The 17732-nt window shown below is 46.8% G+C and overlaps 1 protein-coding gene and 1 long non-coding RNA gene across 2 annotated transcripts in view; both read left to right on the top strand.

Moving 5' to 3' along the window:
- Nucleotides 1-11706: 11706 nt before the first annotated feature.
- LOC128727118 (uncharacterized) lies at nt 11707-12303 on the top strand. Its single transcript, XR_008410834.1, has 3 exons — nt 11707-11843; nt 12032-12129; nt 12239-12303. It is a non-coding gene; the product is annotated as an uncharacterized LOC128727118 (long non-coding RNA).
- A 184-nt stretch (nt 12304-12487) lies between these two features.
- LOC128722769 (zinc finger protein 271-like) overlaps nt 12488-17732 on the top strand; it is a 34488-nt gene continuing 29243 nt past the window's right edge. The window contains exons 1-4 of the mRNA XM_053816449.1: nt 12488-12777; nt 13877-14057; nt 15432-15515; nt 17362-17445. Coding sequence (XP_053672424.1) covers nt 12534-12777; nt 13877-14057; nt 15432-15515; nt 17362-17445 — 593 coding nt within the window. The 5' untranslated portion in view covers nt 12488-12533. The remainder of the gene's footprint in view (nt 12778-13876; nt 14058-15431; nt 15516-17361; nt 17446-17732) is intronic.

Raw genomic sequence — 17732 nt, 5'->3', positions numbered from 1 at the left:
CCTTTCTGGGCTAGCGGCGCTGCTTTCTGCTGCTACTTTTACCTATAAGCAGGGATGGTTGGTTGGTTGGTTGGTGGACAGCGACAGGCTGGTGCTGCGCCTTCCACCTCCCGCGGTGCGCTTTCTCGTCCCTCGCACCTTCGCTCGCCCTTGTCTCTACCTACCCGTGGGAGATGCCGTGTGCATAGAGAGGAGCGTCGCCATTTGCCTTTTTACCTGTTCGCGGGGCGCTTGAGGTTGACTTTCGATTGTAACCTGGTGCGCCAGGGAAACCTGTCTAGGGCTGCGTGTGTATGCGTATGTGTGTGTGTGTGTGTGTTTGTGTGCATTATTTTCTTTACTTCTCGTCCCCCCCTCGGAAACCCGTGCTTTTCAAGTGAATTGGGAAAAGAAATTCTCGCCGTGAAGATGGTGCGTGGTTGTTGGAGCTTTTGAGATAGATGGTGTGTGGTGGGAAGGAAGGAGAGCTTGGTGAAATTGCGTTGCCGTTACCAACCTCACCCCCCCCCCCCTCTCGTGTGCGTGTGTCTGCATGCGGGTGTGGTGTTTCGTTTCCTTTTAGTTTCATTCTTTGCACCGCATCTCTGTACTGTATTTTCTGCTGCTGGTCCTCGTTGATGGGACGACGACTGACCGTGGTCGGGAAAAAGGACTTTTTCTCCCCCTAAAATCCCGCACGAACCCTTTTATTTCCGTGTGCGAGCTTGAAAATGTGCAACGGTCGCGTGTGTGCATAGGCGGCGGTGAAAAAAAAAAGACGGTGTCGTCCTATGCTACCACGCAGCATAAATTCATTCGTCGGCGAGTGGCGCTTGCTTCGATGCATATCTTTCTTTCGCCGGCGAACGTTTTTCTTCATTAATTATCATTTTTGTAGCTGGAAAAGCACGCGTTTTCGTTTTTCCATGCCCCCTCATCTAATTAAGGCTTTTTGTGTTAGTTCTTTTTTTTTATGTCCTATAATTTGACCCCCGCCTCTCGCACTCTCGCTCTCGCTCTCTCTTATTCTCTCTCATCGTCTCGCTCCCAGCTCACTGGGATCGGAGCGAAGGAAGTGTGTTTAAAAATAGATTTAGAATTTATATTTTACACACCAGCAGGCGGCAGTCGCGCGGGGCTCGACAAGATCTATTCCTCTTCTATTACTTCCTTCTCTTTTTCTCTCCCGCGCACGCTCTCGCTGCTCGTCGTCTCGCTTTCGTCCATTTTGGTGTGCATTTTTCGTTCTTTCTAGACTTGCCTGTGAGAAGACCCGCATGCTGCTCTTCTGGGTTGGGTTGATGTGAAGTCTTGGCAGCAGTGCGTGAACGAGAGAGAGAGAGAGGGAGACGACTGATGTATTTTAAAATGCGCGAAATATTAAAATTATTTCTGAACAGTAGCAGCGGTGGGGGGGGGGTACACACCACCGAAAAGTAGGCGTAAAAATTGCAATTTATTTTAACCCCGAGCGTCGTCAGCTTCCGTAATTTGCAACGGACGGGTGCAACCCCCGACGGGGTAAATTCCACCCCCCACTAGGGGCTGGCTGGCTTTTTTTTTCAATTATGTTAATTTTCCTGAACCCCCCCCCCCCCCCAGTCGGAGGAAGAAGCGGGCGTCTAATTTTATTTTAATGACACCCCGAGTGCGGCCGAATGCAATTTGGGGCTGTTTTTATTTTGTGCGCAGAGCAATTATAAGCAGAAAAAAAAAAGGTGTGTTGTGGCGTTTGCTCTCCTCAACCCACCACTTAAGCCATTAAGTTGTGCATACGCGCGCGTGGGAAGAGGCGCATTTTGTGGGTGTGCTGCAGCAACATATGTATGCTTCTTCTATGGGTGCAGCATGTAAGTGCGAAACGGTTTTTCTGCGATTTGGATGTTGGTTTTTCGCGCAACAACTTACTGCGAGGAATCCCTTCTTCCGGTTTGTCCTTTTCAGAAAACTCCAGCGGGGGAGTTCACACATACGCAGCCGAATGCATTCTCTCCCTCCCCGCCCCCCACACGCATTCTTCTTCTTCCCCCGGGGGTGGGGTGGAGGATATGGCTGAGGGAAGCAGGGGAAGAAGCCATTATGGCCGAGGGACGGTAAAGGGTGCGTGCTCGCGCCTGTGCGTGTGTTTGTACAAGTGCAGTTGCGATTGGGGTGGGGTCCGTGCGGTATTTTCCCTTTGCGTGAGAGAGAGAGAGAGAGAGAGAGAGAGAGAGAGCGCGTCACCGCACCACCACCATTGCATTCACGCGTTACCCTCGCTTGCCCTTAGGGTGGTGTTGTGTGTGCTGCTAATCGTCGTCACCACCAACCCACCATGAGTCGTTTTATTGTGTGCATGGAAGGGAAGGCCGGAGAAGAGGAGAATGGATGGATGAGCAGGGCCAGCCCCCTTCACCCTCCCGGGAACAGACACATAAACATTCAGTTCTGTTCGCCACCACCACATCCACCCTCTCGTCATCACCGTCTCGCGGTCGCCAGCATCATTTAGCCTGATGTTACTGGAATCAGGCAATGATGATGGTGTGGTTCGTTGTACACAAAGAGACGAAACGGGAGTGGGCTGCGTATAGAACGCATTTTTTCTTCTTCATTTCCGCTCTCTACTTCTTTCGCCCCTATTCCATATACACATCATGAGTGTGTGTGTGTGTTGATGCGACTGCACCCGCATCATTATCAGTAATGCAAGGGAGGGAGGGCCACAGCGAAAATGCAGTTTTTTTTTCGTTAGCCCCACAGAAAGCCTTCCATCGCTACCACTAGCCTAGGTACATACACCCTCTTATCCGTTTTCCGGTTGTAACCGCATGTGTTCTAATTAATTTACTGCCCACCACCACCCAACAGCGTCAGAGCGGAAGCGAGTGATCGAATTATCACCCAGTTGGTGGCAAAGTGAGCTAATTTGTTGCTGTTTCTATTTTCTCTTCTTCACATTCGGTAGATGGTTCCTCAAACCATCACCCACTCCTTAAAGCCAGTGAAAGTGCACAGGAAGCAGAGGGCAGAGTAGCCTCGGTTGGGGTGTGTGTAGTGTGGTCAGTACAGGTCGATCACGCGTGTGTGAATGCGAATGCAGCAGCAGCAGCATCAGCATCAGCATCGAGAGCGAGGCTTTGCTAGTGTGTGTAGCCCGTGTGCTTGTGCGTGAGTGCGGGGCGAGGGATCACCGAGAGAAAGAGAGAGAGAAAGAGAGAGAGACCGAGGAGAGAAGCAGAGGCGTGCCCTGCAGCAGCAGCAGCGGTTTGGAAAAGTGCATCATCCCCCACGAATCCTGCAGCCAGCCTCCCCAGAAGATTAGCGTGTGCATCGTGTGCGTTTTATTTGATTTTATTATTTTTTTTTTATTATTATCGTGCTAAGTGCAGTGAGAGTGTGTTTAACGACGCGCGATTTTGTTGGTGGTGGTTTGCCGTGCTTCGAAGAAAGCGTCGTCCAGAGTGCAGTGGTTGCCGCTTGCTTCCTTCTGGATTTGAGAGCCGATTTTTGATGAACCCACCATCTGTTCCGTTGAAGGGCTACTTACGGCTTTCGTGGAGCGCAAGGGTGACGAGAATTTGATAAACAATCACACGCACATACCGGTGAGTGAACGTGGTCTGCCAGAGCAGGTTGCGTTGTTGCTGTTTGATTTTTAAACATAAGAGAAGTTTGGTCGAGATTTGAACAATTCCTACTGCACGATCACAGGAAGAATGGAAACAATCTTCCATTTTAACGAACACGAGGTAGTTAGTGAGAACTTATCTGAATGTGAGATAAGTACTTTTAAAATCACAAAGTACAGATAATATTCGACCTTCCCAGACCTTCCAAGAGACGTTAATCATCTCAATTGATCTAAAAGTGTTGGGTAGAAAAAGAAACAGACTGCTACATTGATGTATTGATTGGCTAAAGTTACGATTTTACCGCCATTTGTGTTTAACATTGGCTCCACATGGGAATAATATCTCAGATTCAGTTCAGGGATGCAGTGCATTTGTTTATATTTTAAGAGCATGGCATTAGGATGCATCCTCTATGTTTGACGGAAGAACAGCATCGTGCAGCACGCAACCAGTCACTGGCAATGCCCTCCGCACGCAGCCATCCCGCTATTCAGCAGCTCCGCGTATGATGTAAATCACTCGCTAGTGCTGCTCCCTCTCGTCTTTATCTTCTTGTTTTTCTATTTCACTCGCTTACGCACAATATCTCGCGCTCGCACTCACCACCATCACTAGCAGCCGCGTGCAGTGAAGCGCGCGACGCACAAAATATTTCGTTGATGGAGCATGCGAGCGAGCGAGCTGGTGGTCTGGTTGGTGTGTGGTTGGTTGCGTACAGCACCGACCGTCATCGTTTTCGTCGTCACCAAACACTGGCTCACAAACACACACACACACACACACACGGACACACGCACAGCCGCGGATTATTCCGCGGAAACGAGCGAAATGGCGGCCGCGGCGCTCTTGCTTCCATCGTTGCATCGATTTGGGCAAAGCAAGACACACTCTCGCTACGGTTAGAGGCGGTGCTATTGCGGTTTTTTTCTTCTTGTTGTTGTCTCATTCCCTCCGTTTAACTGCAAATTTGACCGCGAATATCGCTAGCACACCACAACACTCCCAAGGGCGGGCTGTACCGCCTTTTGCCGCGAAAATTATTTTGCTCCACTGGTTGGTCGTTGGCGGCGCCGACGGCGGTTAGTTTTCATTGCCATTTCGAAGAGACGTTTTTCCCTCGTTGGCTGGCAGAAGTAATTCAGCTGGAGGGAGTTGGGCTTTTTTTTATTAACAACAAGTGCGGCTTCGGTTTGTTGTAATCGATCCTCCTCTCTACATCCGTGTCGCTTGCTCTCGCAGTCGCAGTCAGCATCATTATCTCGTCCTTTTGTCCCGCACCGCATCGATCTCCACCCACCCAGCCACTCATTCGATACGTGATCGATCGATCAAAGTTTTATTAATTTTTGTGGATTTGAATTTTAATCCTAATAAATTGTGTGGTGCATGCGAAGCAGTACGTGAGTGGTGACGCATATATACTCCCTTTTATGCTGGGTATGGAGCTCAAAATATAATGAATCTGTCATGCTTTATTGAACTCAGATCTCAAGCAGCTAGTATTAGATTCTTTGGTCTATCACTATAAATTTTATACCTTAAAAAGGCACAGTTTTTGTAAAGAAACCACCTGAAGCAAGGCTAGTGCAATCTTAGCTGTTTGAAAGTACTTACAAAAATGAGTCTCATATGAGCTGCGTTTCGTATGGGTTTATTTCCATTAGAATTAAGGAGGTATTGCCTGTTTTTTAAGTCTTGTGAACAATTGCTCAAGTAAGATGTAAACAAAACATATGCCGTTAGGAAACGAGAGAACGTTCCTCCAGAAACACTCACCAAGTGAGTTGTTTGGGAAAATGGAAAGAAAATCGACCCTGCGCAAAAAGTGTAAAAATGGGTGTGGGATATTTTGGAACCGGAGCTGTTTTCTTCTTTACCGTCCTTTTTCGGGTGGGGGGGGGGGGGGATAAGAACACCCCCACGGCGCGGCATCGTCTTTTGTAGATGATGCGACACCTCGAAGGCGGGAAAATAGCCTCCCCTCTTTGTTGGCTTGGCGGCTGTGTGTAGCAACAAAAGCGTCCAATTTGACAAAGAAACGACGCGCGTTTCCTGCTGGTTGGTGGGGGGGGGGGGGGAGTTAAAACCCCGTAGAAGAAGGCAAACGAGCAATGGTGGTGTGAGCATAGGAAACACGACTGCCCCATACACATGAACGAGCAAGTAAAAAAGAGCCGGGTCGTCTCTTTTAGGAATCACCACCAACCACCGTCTTCATCTATCATTCCTTTTTGTAGCGAGGGATGTTTGAGGGCCTCGAAAAAAAAGCACAGAAACTTCTTTTAGGAAAGGAGGTATCAGAGCCGAGAGAGCAGGGAATGGAGCTCCCCGGTTTTTATGCTACCGCGCCGTGTGCAGGGAAGTGGAAGGGTGCAATAACTCTCCAGCCAGCCAGCGAGCCCACCGCCTTTCCTTCGCATTATGCCGGCGTTTTGAAGGTTTTGTTTTGTTTTGCCTTTTTTTTTTTGTTGCCGCCACCACCTAATTCCGTAGGCCCCCCACTCGCTGGATTTCTTATTCAGCATATTCAGCAGATTATTTGGTGGCGGGCGGCGTTGGTGGAGTTGCTGGGGACCAGGCAAAAGCAACAAAAGAATTGAGAGAGAGAGAGAGAGAGAGAGACTGGTAAAGAGAGCTTCTCCCCCCCCAATGTGGATGAAACAAGGGAGGGTGATTATTGCTCCCCCTCCCCTCCCATTGCCACCCCCCCCCTTTATGTCGATCAACCATTCGTGCTCTTCCGCAGAGGGAGCAGAATGAGGCTTCTATTGAATGTCACGAAAGAGCCCCCACCACAACCCTCGTGATACATTGTTTCTCTCGCGACTTTTAATCTCTCGCGTTCAGCTGCACGAAATAGGCAGTCGCGTTCGCGCGCTCGTGGGGGTGGTGTTGTTTTTCATCAAAACGCACCCCACTAACACAACACAACTAATGCGCCGCGCATCAGCAGCAAAGCAGCGTATGTGTTATGTTCTTTAGCATAAGGAAGCGCACAATTCCGTACTCATTCCATGTATGGATTCCCGGCGAGAGCGAGAGCGAGAGAAAGCGAGCTGGGCGGGGGATAAAACAGTGGGTCGTGGTTTTTCGTGCCTTTATTTTCTTTTGCCCCGCTTCTGGTGCGCGTTTCTTCACCGTCCCGGCGTGTTGTACCATATGCAACACGTTTTTCCATGCTTTTATTCCATCTCCACCACCACCATCACACAACACCACCCCCTGCTGTCGTTGAAGTGTTGGCGTTTGCGAAACGACTTCTTAATGGCTTTGTACGAGCGCGCGTCGCCACACACATACACACCCCTTCTTCCTTCTTTCGGGTTCCCAACTGCTGTGTGCTTTTATGCGGCTCAATCTAATGTGTGCTGTAAAATGAGACTAAGCTAACGCAGGGAAGCAGGGCCCGGCCGGCGTTTTTTTTCTTCCAAACACTCACACACACACGCTTCACGCGCACACCGATGAAGTGAATTCGCGAACGCGCGTCGTGTGATGGGGGAGTGGTAGATCTTATCGAACCTTAAGAGGAAGGTGACGAGAAGCGGGGGAGGGGGAGGGGGTTTCAAATAATGAAAATTCAATCAATTTATGTACACGAGAACGGTGTTCCCCCCCGTCCCTTCCTTGATAAAACCGTTCCTAACGACCCCTTTTGGGGCAGAGAGAAACAATCGAACTAAATAACAATAAATAAGCAGTGGCGCTGTGTGTGTGTGCGTGTGTGCGCTTCAAGGAAGAAGACAATGGAACAATAAAGTTTTGCAAGAACAATAAGTCTTGTCGAATGCCGGGTGGGGGGGTGTGGACCATAAAATATATGTGCTGTGCTGCAGCCACCACCCATCCCCCCTTGAAAGAAGCATGGGTGGGGGGGGCGGAGGGGTGATGCTCACTGATGCTGAACAGCGTTTTACGGTATGTGGTGTGGTAGGAGCGGAGAGAGGAACCGACAGGGGCAATGGCAATGTCCTTTCGAGCGTGAAGAGGAAGCAAATGGGAAAAAAAGCGAGAGAGAAATATAGCCCGCTCGGGTGCGCGGGAAAAGGCCCAACCGAAACGTGGTAGAACCGAAATGAAAGAAAATCGGTGTGTAATGTCGGTTCGCTTTTATTGCACAAAACACAGCGCGCGCCATGGTTTTTCGACTCCCCCCCCCCCGTCCCCTCTTAGCGTCACTTCTCTCCCTTTCCTTGCCCCGCACAGCGACAAAGATGATATTGTCTCGCTTGCCGCGCTCGCCCATTCCACGTCTCTGTTCTGGCCACACACACACACACACGGATGGGTCTCCAACCACAGAACCCAGCCTGGCAGCCCCGGGGAGTTTTCCCTTTTATTATTATTCTTATTTTCCAACCATGCTCCCCGCCGTGATGAATTACTGTGCTCGTCTGAGAAGGGAACAGTATGGGGGGGTAGGGGTCAGAAGAATGGTCCATGTACCTCCCCCCCCCTTCCCCTGTCGCCATCAGCCAGCCAGCCAGCCAGCTTCTCACCCATCGCCGCGTTGATCTCCCGCTGAGAAAGAGAGCGAAAGAGAACGCGATTGCCTGTGGGGTTCTCCAAAATGATGACGAGAAAAAAACTCCCTCCTGCTGTGTCGCGCGATCGGTTCTCTTCTCCTGCGGGTGTGTTTGTTGGGGGCTCCTTTCCTTCCTTCATTCTATGCCAGAGGGGTGGGGGTGTGTCCCCAGCGGTGTGTGTGTGTGTGTATGTGTGGCGGGAGGAAATTAAAAAATCTATACAACTTCTCCCCCCCCGGGTTTGGGAATCAAAAAAAAAGGAAAACGCGCGCAAACCTCTGTCCCGCGTCTTCTTCTGGCGAGGAGATATGTGCTTCTTCCCATTGACGTCTTCGTTTTGCTTTTGTTCGATTCCCCCCCCCCCCCGCCCCCTCTCCCTCCCAACGCCCAGCAACGAGAGCGCGCGGTTTGGAGTTGGTCGAATTTTGGCGCGCGCGATTTTAGCTTTTGGTGCGGCTGGGGTTGGTTTTTTTTTAATGTACCATTTTTCATCGCTTTTCGCGACCGGTTCGATACTCGGACTGTCGTCGCGCGCGCGTGTGTGTGTGTGTGTGCGCGAATCCGGTAATTGAATTGAAATTGCAAAGCGATTTTTATATCGGGCTCTCCTTTTGATTCTCCTCGCTTCGCATTTCGCGCGCTTTTTGGCGCTTGGTTGGGGAACCATCGTTTCGTTATCATGTTGTGTGTTTCTTGCCCCCGGGGTTGTTGGTGTTGCATTCTTCTGCTGCTCCTCCTTTACCGCAAATGTAATCGCCAACGACGACGACGACGACGAGGACGACGAGGACGACGGTGGTGTTCAATTATTATTTTTTGCGCTTTTTTTTTGCCTTATCGCTGCATGCCCTCATGCATTATTTTTGCCGCTTCTTCATGTGCCTCTGGAAGATTATAATGTGGGCGAAAAGAAAACCAGACCCTTTTACTTCAAACCATGAGCAAAAGAAAGAAAAGCTTTATACACGTGGCATTCAAAAAATGTGAATCATTGCTTTCCAATTTTAAGCGCACTGCTTTTTTGTATGCTTAATGTCATTGTTTGTAATTTTTGAAGCATCAGAGTCCCTCTGTTTACAAGTTAACGAACACCTTACGCAATTGCCCAGCATGTTTCATCGTTCAGCTGGCCACGAATTGCTGCTACAAATCCAAAACAAATCACACCGAACTGTCCGCGGTTTTGAACGCAACAACGTCATACCAATGCTTTTAGCCGCGAAATGCATTCACGTGCACGTGTTTCCTGCATTTGCTGAATAGAAAGGGAAAATGAAAAGGCAGCCAAAGGGGGGGGTGGATGGCGTATCGTTATTCTCCTGCGCCGCTCCGTCCCATCATAACGCCTTCCAAACCATATATTGATGGGCTGTGAAAACCGTGATTGAGACATCCTGGAGGAGGACGCCAGCGCGTGTACGTACGTACGTGTGTGTGTGTGTTCGAAAGTGGGGTTTTCTCTCTCTCTCCCCACAGCCGAAAACACGAATGATAGTCTCTTGGGGGTTACGAGGACGAGGATTCTCCTGCGCGCGCCCTCTAAATCACGCAAGCGAGACAGAGGGACGCGTATTAGAAGAAACCAACAGAGCCAACACAGACGGCGGGCTCCCTTTTTGTGTGCGCATGCCCGGCTTGTCGCCGTTTTCATGGTCGATGTTTCCCGTGCAGGCAGAGAAGAAAATCATCATCATCCATCCCCCCACTTAGCTCGAGAGAAACGCGCGAAACTCACCACCGACGACGAAAATGCGCATGCTCTCTCTCGCGTGTGCGCGCGCTTTTTCTCCGCGAAATTAATAATCATCTTCATTCCGGGGGGGCGAGGACTGCTGTTGGCTCCACACGAACGCACACACACACACACACACCCATGTACACACACTTAGTGAGGAAAGCCGTGTCCCCCCCCTTTTTTTGCTGCTGCGGGGTTGGTGGAACAACGACGACGACGACGACCGGGGGGTATTTTGTATTTGGTTTATTCCGCGGTTTGGCGCGCAAACGTGTGTTGTACGTGTGTGTGTGGATGCGTCTGTGTTTCGTGGCCGCGAAATAGCTCCATCTCGTTCACGGACCACCTCACGGAGCGTCGTTTTTTTTCTGCTTTCGTTCACGTCCTCCTCTCAGTCGCTCCACAATTTCCTTTTGCCGGCGACTGTCCGGACGACCACCCACCGGACAGTCGCCGGTTCTCCACCCAACAAGCGCCGCCGCCACCGTCGACGGACCACCGACGGTGGTGCGGTGATCGTTTCCTTCCTTCTTCTCCGGCACTTCTTGTGTTGGTTGTGTGGGTGGCCGTGCGGACATATTGGCGAACGAATCCCCTCCCCCTAGAGGGAGATTGACCTTATGGTAGGGATGTGGGAGCCGGCGTTTTGGTGCCACTGGATGAAGCATTCGCCGGCGGGGGTTGCCTTTGGGTGGCTTTAGCTTTCGCGCTGTCTCGCTCTCTCATGCAGCCCCTTCAAAACCACCCCTTCAGGGATGCACGGGATGTGGGAGAACAGCGTTAGGAATATTGTTTCTGGACTTTGGCGCGTTTGGCGCGATTTTGGTTGGCTTTCCCTCGTGCCCAAGAAAAAAGAGATGCGCACATGGAAAGCCGGTAGAAAAGCGCGCGTTTACTTTGGGAACATATTTTGTATGAAAACAGCAGTCGCGAGACTGCACGATAAGTCGTCACACGGGGCGAGAAAGTTTATGGTGGCGTGTCGGATCTGTAACCAATACCCACCCACTCCGTTTTGGGTGGGTTGTGAGGAGAGGAGGATGATTGTTGCGCGGGGTTCATCATGGGGAGCTTGTTTTCTTCCTAGCGAACCCGATGGATGGCGTCAGCACACACGGGCGCTTTTGCATAAGCGATGGTTGAAAATTGGCGCGAAAATGAAGCGTTTTGGTGTACTACTGCTTGGGTGGGTTGAGTGTGCCAACTTTACGTAGCACACGTGGTGGCATTATGGATGTTTTCAATTCGAAAAAAAAAATGTTGCCGTATGCGAACTGAGAAATACAGAATATATGATGAATCAAATAACCTCTAGCAGATGTATAAAGAAACCTTATGTTTATTTACATTACACTGTACATTTGCTAATAGTTCCTCTGCATTTCGTTCTTTTCATTACAGTGTTTTTTTTTCTTCACACCATTACTGTCGATAATTGGCTCGTCTGCAGAAGCCTTGCCGCGGGATTTTATTAATGAAAACACTCAAAGTGTTGCGAGTAGAGCAGATAACGAAGAACTACGGTTCGCAGTTGAAGCCAACCGGACGGGGGCACATTCAATTGTAGATTCAATTGATGTGACAATTTTTTTTAATAATTATTATTTTTATTAATCAGGTAAGTGAAAGTCTGCTATTCATTTTGAACGTTGCCAGGCATTTTCTAACAATTGTCTTGTTTTCCCTTTCCAGATGATCTCACGACGGATATAACAGTGACAATTTGTTATTGCTGATTTCACGTGGCAAACCTCACGTGTGGCAGAAGAAGATATTTTACCCTTCGAACGTCCTTGGAGTCCTTGGCACCATAGTCCGAGGCGAAGCTCCAAAGCTTTCCTAGTTTTACATCACCCTGAGTAGGACCGGCAGCGCCGGGCCACTCCCTTTTTCCGGGTAGCTACCCGTGACCTTTTTCCGTTTGGCGCGGCAGTTCCGGCACCGGCAGGTGTTGGAACTTAAAAGGCGCCATCATTCCTTCCACAATAGGTAAGCACATTTTTCTAGGCTTGGTTGGCTTTGCTGAGGATAATGTTGAGCATTTATCATCAGCAAAATGTGACAGCTGTTGCATATCCTGACGTTAGCTGATTACGTCGAAAGATAGCCAAATTTGAAAGAGAGAAGAAGAATGTTTATTCATTTCCACTAACCGATGGCTTTCTATTTGTTCACAGGGTCGTCACACCTAACCAACCTGTCTGGCCCTGCTGCTACTCATAGTAGCAGGGGCAGCACAGGCCACCTTCCTCCTCCTCCGGGGTCGCACCTTCAGGTAAGACTACCCACTCGCAGCTAAGCGAGATATCATCGGCGTCAAGATTATTCTGTGCATTTTGCGTTTGCTAACTCCCATCTATCTTTTAATCTGACTTTTTCTCCAGCAACTCCACGGGTCTGGAGTCCTTACGGATCATACAAAATTACAGTATTTGGGCAACATGCAGGTAGGTGTCGTTAGTACTGTTTCCATTGCCTGGTCGCAAATTGGTGGCATTTCTAATCAATGGCTTATTGTTTCTCTACTTGCAGGTGCATCCCGCTCACAGTGGCAGCGGAGGGCATCATCCTCCTCCACCGCCAGGTCAAGGACCACCGCAGTCCGCTCATCCGCCTCCGCCGCAACCGATCCCGATTGTGAAACCGGAGTTCAAGGTGCCACCGATTCCGGCTCACCTGATGGACGTGCGCGGTCCGGACGGGTCGCTTGTCAAGATCAACATGCCAGAGCATCACGATCCGAGCAAACCGCCGAACAACGTCGAAATGCTGAAGGTGAACATCGAGGATCTCAGCCAGTTTCTATCGTACCATGAGGTCTTCGGAAAACTGCCTTCCGACATGCTAACGGGCCCTTCCGCTAGCCTAGTGCCATCATCCTCTACCAACACGGCGACGACTAGTGCGCATAGTAACGGTAAATGTGAGTCACCAAAAATTCACTCTATACAATACATTGGTAGCTGTAGCGAATGTAGTAACCCCCGTGTAAATCCCGTTTTCGTTTATTTTAAACGATCACGACGTACAAATTTGTTGGTAATATAGATATGAAAAAAAAAACATGAAACACGATTTAACCATTAACGTTAAACCATTATTAAACCATTTTAACGAGTTACAATATGGCATTTCTATATGCCATATTCACTGTTATATTTCTAACTGTGAAAGTGTTTATTACAGAAAAGTGTTTTTCATTCATTTTTACAATTAAAGTTCAACATCAAGTAATAAACAGTTGTAGCTATTATTGAGCTCATAAATATATACTATTCAATATATTGTAGTACTAACGGATAACATAATAGAGTCTAAAGGTGTAGGCTTTCTTAACTGTTTGTAGATATAAAAGTTTATTTAGTATTATAATGTTTCAGCTAATTGCGAATAGGAGGAAGGCAAATCATACATGTTACATATATTTTATATGAAAACCATATAAAAGAAAAGCGTGAATCAAATATCATAGATATCCTTGGAATACGACAATCAATCCTCGATGTAACGTTCGTTCATGTTAAAAATATTCCCTGCCCAATGATGGTGTTTTTAAACGAAGGGTTTTCATCTGTTTTGAATTGGATAGGATCTTCTAAAATAATACCAAAATATGTTGTGTCATAACTTACGCATTCTTGAGATGTAAATAAGCTCAAACATAGGTGCTTCAGAACCTTATAGTTTACTCCAAATTCAAGAACACAAGGCGAAATTTTGTTTTTTTGTCTTGTACTTTTTGGTCGTTGTCAACTCTTGTTGCTTTTTTGTTTGTTGGTTTTTCGTTCCGTGTTAGGAATTGATAGTTTTTTTTTCATGAAACCTTAGATTATTGACATTTTTCTCTAATTGTGTATTATCTATTTGTCTCTCTTTTCTTTTTTCGTGAAAATCAAACACATCTGTGGTATGCCTGTGTGCGTTCGCATTGTGTATTACGTAATTGCGCAATCGAATTCTTTGACGTGCGTGTCCTTGTGTTCCGCGAATGGTGCTTTTAAAACAACGAAAACCATAAGCAGTGAACCACATCCGTCAGCATACGGGGGAATCTCCGTTCAAATGTAGCTACTGCGCAAAGAGCTTCACCCGCAAAGAACACCTGACCAATCACGTTCGCCAGCATACCGGTGAATCGCCTTACCGATGTCCGTACTGTGGCAAGACGTTCACCCGCAAGGAGCATCTAACAAACCACGTAAGGTGAGTGTTATCGTTTGCCAAAATTGAAACAAAAAAGAAAAAAAAACAAAAATTAAAAAATTGTTTTGCTTCCAATGCGAGTTCTTCTCCTCCCTCTTCCGTCCCAGTCAAGATTTTCTCTCTTTGTCTCTCTCTCTTTTTATAAGTTTAACGATACCTGTGAAAGATCATTTGCCTTTTTTTGCAAATTGATATTGGACAAATAGCAACAACCAAACAATCATCCTTTCCGAACAAATCCACACACTTTCTTCTTTGTCTGTCTCTCGGTCTTTGGATGTGTGTCATCGAATTCCATTTGGCGCAATTGAACTTTCGATCCAGTCTAATATTTTGGTGCATACTTAATTGAAACGATTTAGCTGTTAATATTTCTCCATTGTAATTCTGTGATTGTAAATACTCGTTCTTAAACCGGCAGAAAGGGATCGTACAAACCATTTTATAACAGTAGACCCTTCGAGTTGCTACAGTTTATCATACAGTTAATTTTCAATTTTCTGCCTTCATGCGATAAATGCTCGAAGGATTTAACAACAATAATCGAAATAATCATGTGGCTTTTGTATGTGTCCTCGTCTACCTTCTTCAGTTATTTTTTCGCCAATTTGTCAGGAATTTTTCCTTTCTGTGTATTTTGATTGATTCCAAAGTCAGTCGCCGTGTCTCTTCCTTCGATCAGCTGTACATTTGTTCGGGGTAGGGATTTCGACCAAGAACTGACGTCAGCAAAGGAAACGGCCGGAAAAGCATTCTCTGTGTTCGATGCTGCCAGTCGCTTACATCCTTAATAGTTGCTCGCAGCACTGACGCAGTAGGCCTTTTAGTGCTGCCGACTTTAGCACGACGGTTACGTTTGACAGTTCGGCGCTGAATTAGGCGTTTCATGATTCGATTAAAAACTTTGTTGTTCTGTTCGTGTAACAACGTCTCTATCAAAGAGGTGTTGCTTGAAGGCAGCGTTGAGAAATGATCTAGGGATTTCGTGGAAGACTGTCGCTTCGTCATAATTTCATCGAGTATTTAGTTTAGCTTTAATGAAAACATATCCAATTTGATTTTATTACTGTGCTAAGTTGAAAAAAAAAAGAATTTGAAATACTCACTGCGACACGGGTGAAAGTGAATCTTTTTCTCAACCGTTGGCGCTTCCAGCAATGTGTTTCCGGCGCCCTTGTTCTGTGTTTTTTGTCCCTTTTCACTCCTAAATGTATGTGTGTGCACTGTGTTGAGAGGAAAGTAATATTTTGTGCTAGTACAATCGAGAGGCATTGCAAAACAAATTGAACACGACGAAACCAATATCCAAGGATATCTTTGATTGATTCACGCTGTTTCTCTCTCTTTTCCTCTCTTTGTATCTTCCTCGAACAGATTGCACACAGGCGAAACACCCTACCAGTGCACATACTGCGGGAAGAAGTTCACGAGAAAAGAACACCTTACCAATCATGTCAGGTGAGAGAACGCTTCCTTCTTCTTGCTAATGATTGCTTCCATTCTCACGATTTGCGTGTGCCCCGTTTTTTTCCACCACCCACCCTCAAGAGTATATTTTTTATTGGTTTCCGGTGAGGGAATGGTAGTGCAGCACATTCCTCCACGAAACCGTTGAGAGGCTGAAACTGTAACGTATGAATTATTACACCCGTTTAAAGGGATCGTTTGTTTCCATTTCTCCTCAACGTAAACATACAACATTTCTTCTTCGTTTGATTCTTAGTAAGACTGCGCGCATTATCTGAACAACTCAAGGATCAAAATGATTTGCCAGGCAAGTGATGGAAAAGAGAAACAAGTCCGGAAGTGTATTGTTTACCTTCCAATGTAGTTGAAATCATGATACGTGTGTCCCTATTGTTTTTATTAGCGTGACCTCTTCCGCGCGACAAGTGTTTATCGAGGGACAGGGTGGTGCAGACGGTTATTTCCTTTGACCGAATGCCTCAAAATTTCTGTAATGTTTTTTTTTCTAATTGAAACTTGACCCCTGTGAATTCGCTCTCAACCTTGTGAGAGAGTGTTCCTTATTTTCCTGGAGTACCCGAGAATGCTTGCCGTCGTTCCTGGCGTGTTGAGAAAGGGCAGTTTCTAATAGATGCATTTTGTTGTTTTTCTTCTCTCTCTCTTTTCCATTTTTCATCGTTTACCCCCCGATGTCTGCGTGCCGCTGCAAAAAATAATAAAATGATAATTTAAATTAAATCATACACAAAATGTCAAACAACATTTCATCCATTTCCTTACCTCCGCATTCGTCATAATTTCGCACAATGAACAATAACAAATAACATTTTCATGTGCCACCATCTCCAATTTTAATTCGTGTGCTTCGACGATCCTCTCGCGTGCGCGTGGCATAATGGATCGATATTCTCATTTGTTGAACGAATAAATTGACCAAATACCTACTCTCGTTAAAAAATATATAACGCGCTCCTTTTCATCACCCATGCACACACATACACACATATATTCATCACTGACTGCAGGTTGCATACCGGTGAAACACCATTTCAGTGCACTTACTGTGAGAAGAAATTCACTCGCAAAGAGCATTTGACTAATCACACGAGGTGAGCATTTTTTTAGTGCACCAAACTCGCACTACTGGCAATATAAAGCAAACAACCGAGAAAAGTGCGATCGATATATACGTAAAGAGCAGATAAACCGTGTTTGAACCTATTGCAGATTTTGTTTTATCATTTATAAAATATTAAGCTTTTCTGTTTCATCAAGCGCGAGAAACCAGTTCCGGCAGAGCTTTTAGGATTTAAAATCAAAAGCTTTCAGATCATCATCGCCGATGGGGAAGAAACCCAGCCCGAGAAGAAGAAAATGCATCCAAGAAGAGTTTGGCCGCAAATTTCCTAATCACAGCTTTTCCTTTACAGAACGACCTACGCTCTTTTTTAGTCGTCTTCGTTCGCGAGCGGATTATTTATTTTGGGGAGGGACGGAACAGTCGGAAAGTTCGTGTGCTCGATGTTTCTGAAATTATTTTCAGGGTTTCGGCTATTTGAATATGGCATTGAGTTTTGTTATATGGAATGTTTTTTTGCCATCTCGTCTCTTCTCCGGTTGGATGTTTCAAGTCATTGATTTTATTTTCTTTCATATTTGTCGATGTGCATATCTCGTTGTCCTATTCTGGTTGTATCTCCTTCGAGTAAAATGTACAACAGAAAAAAAACTGTATTTACTGTCGGCTAGATTGTTGGTCCGTTTGTCGAATCTCTGTTCCGTCGACCGGTTCGTGTGTACTAATCGAAAAATCCCGCTCTCCCTTTTTCCTCGGCAGGTTGCACACCGGCGAAACTCCTTTCCAATGTTCTTATTGTCAGAAAAAGTTCACTCGGAAAGAGCATTTAACGAACCACGTCAGGTGAGCGATCGCTCAAGCATATAAAAACATACACTATCATTTCCCTCCCGAAACAAAAGAATACGTCCACTTTTTTGACTATCTCTATACATAGACACACAAACACATTCACAAACAAACTTTCGCGCGTCCCCGCAGTGTCCTGGTTTCCTAAAAAAGTTGAAGAGTTATGTTGTATGTTGAAAGTTGCTTTGAATTGAGATCTTGGAAGAAATATGAATACCTTGCTACAAGGTGTGCGGTACCTCTGACTCGCGGTCAACTTCTGGTGTCAAATATATACAGAC

This window comes from Anopheles nili, chromosome 3 (assembly GCF_943737925.1).
Source record: "Anopheles nili chromosome 3, idAnoNiliSN_F5_01, whole genome shotgun sequence".
NCBI classification, from domain to species: domain Eukaryota; kingdom Metazoa; phylum Arthropoda; class Insecta; order Diptera; family Culicidae; genus Anopheles; species Anopheles nili.
The sequence above is the reverse complement of the archived record's forward strand: the minus strand, read 5'-3'. Positions and strand labels throughout refer to the sequence as shown.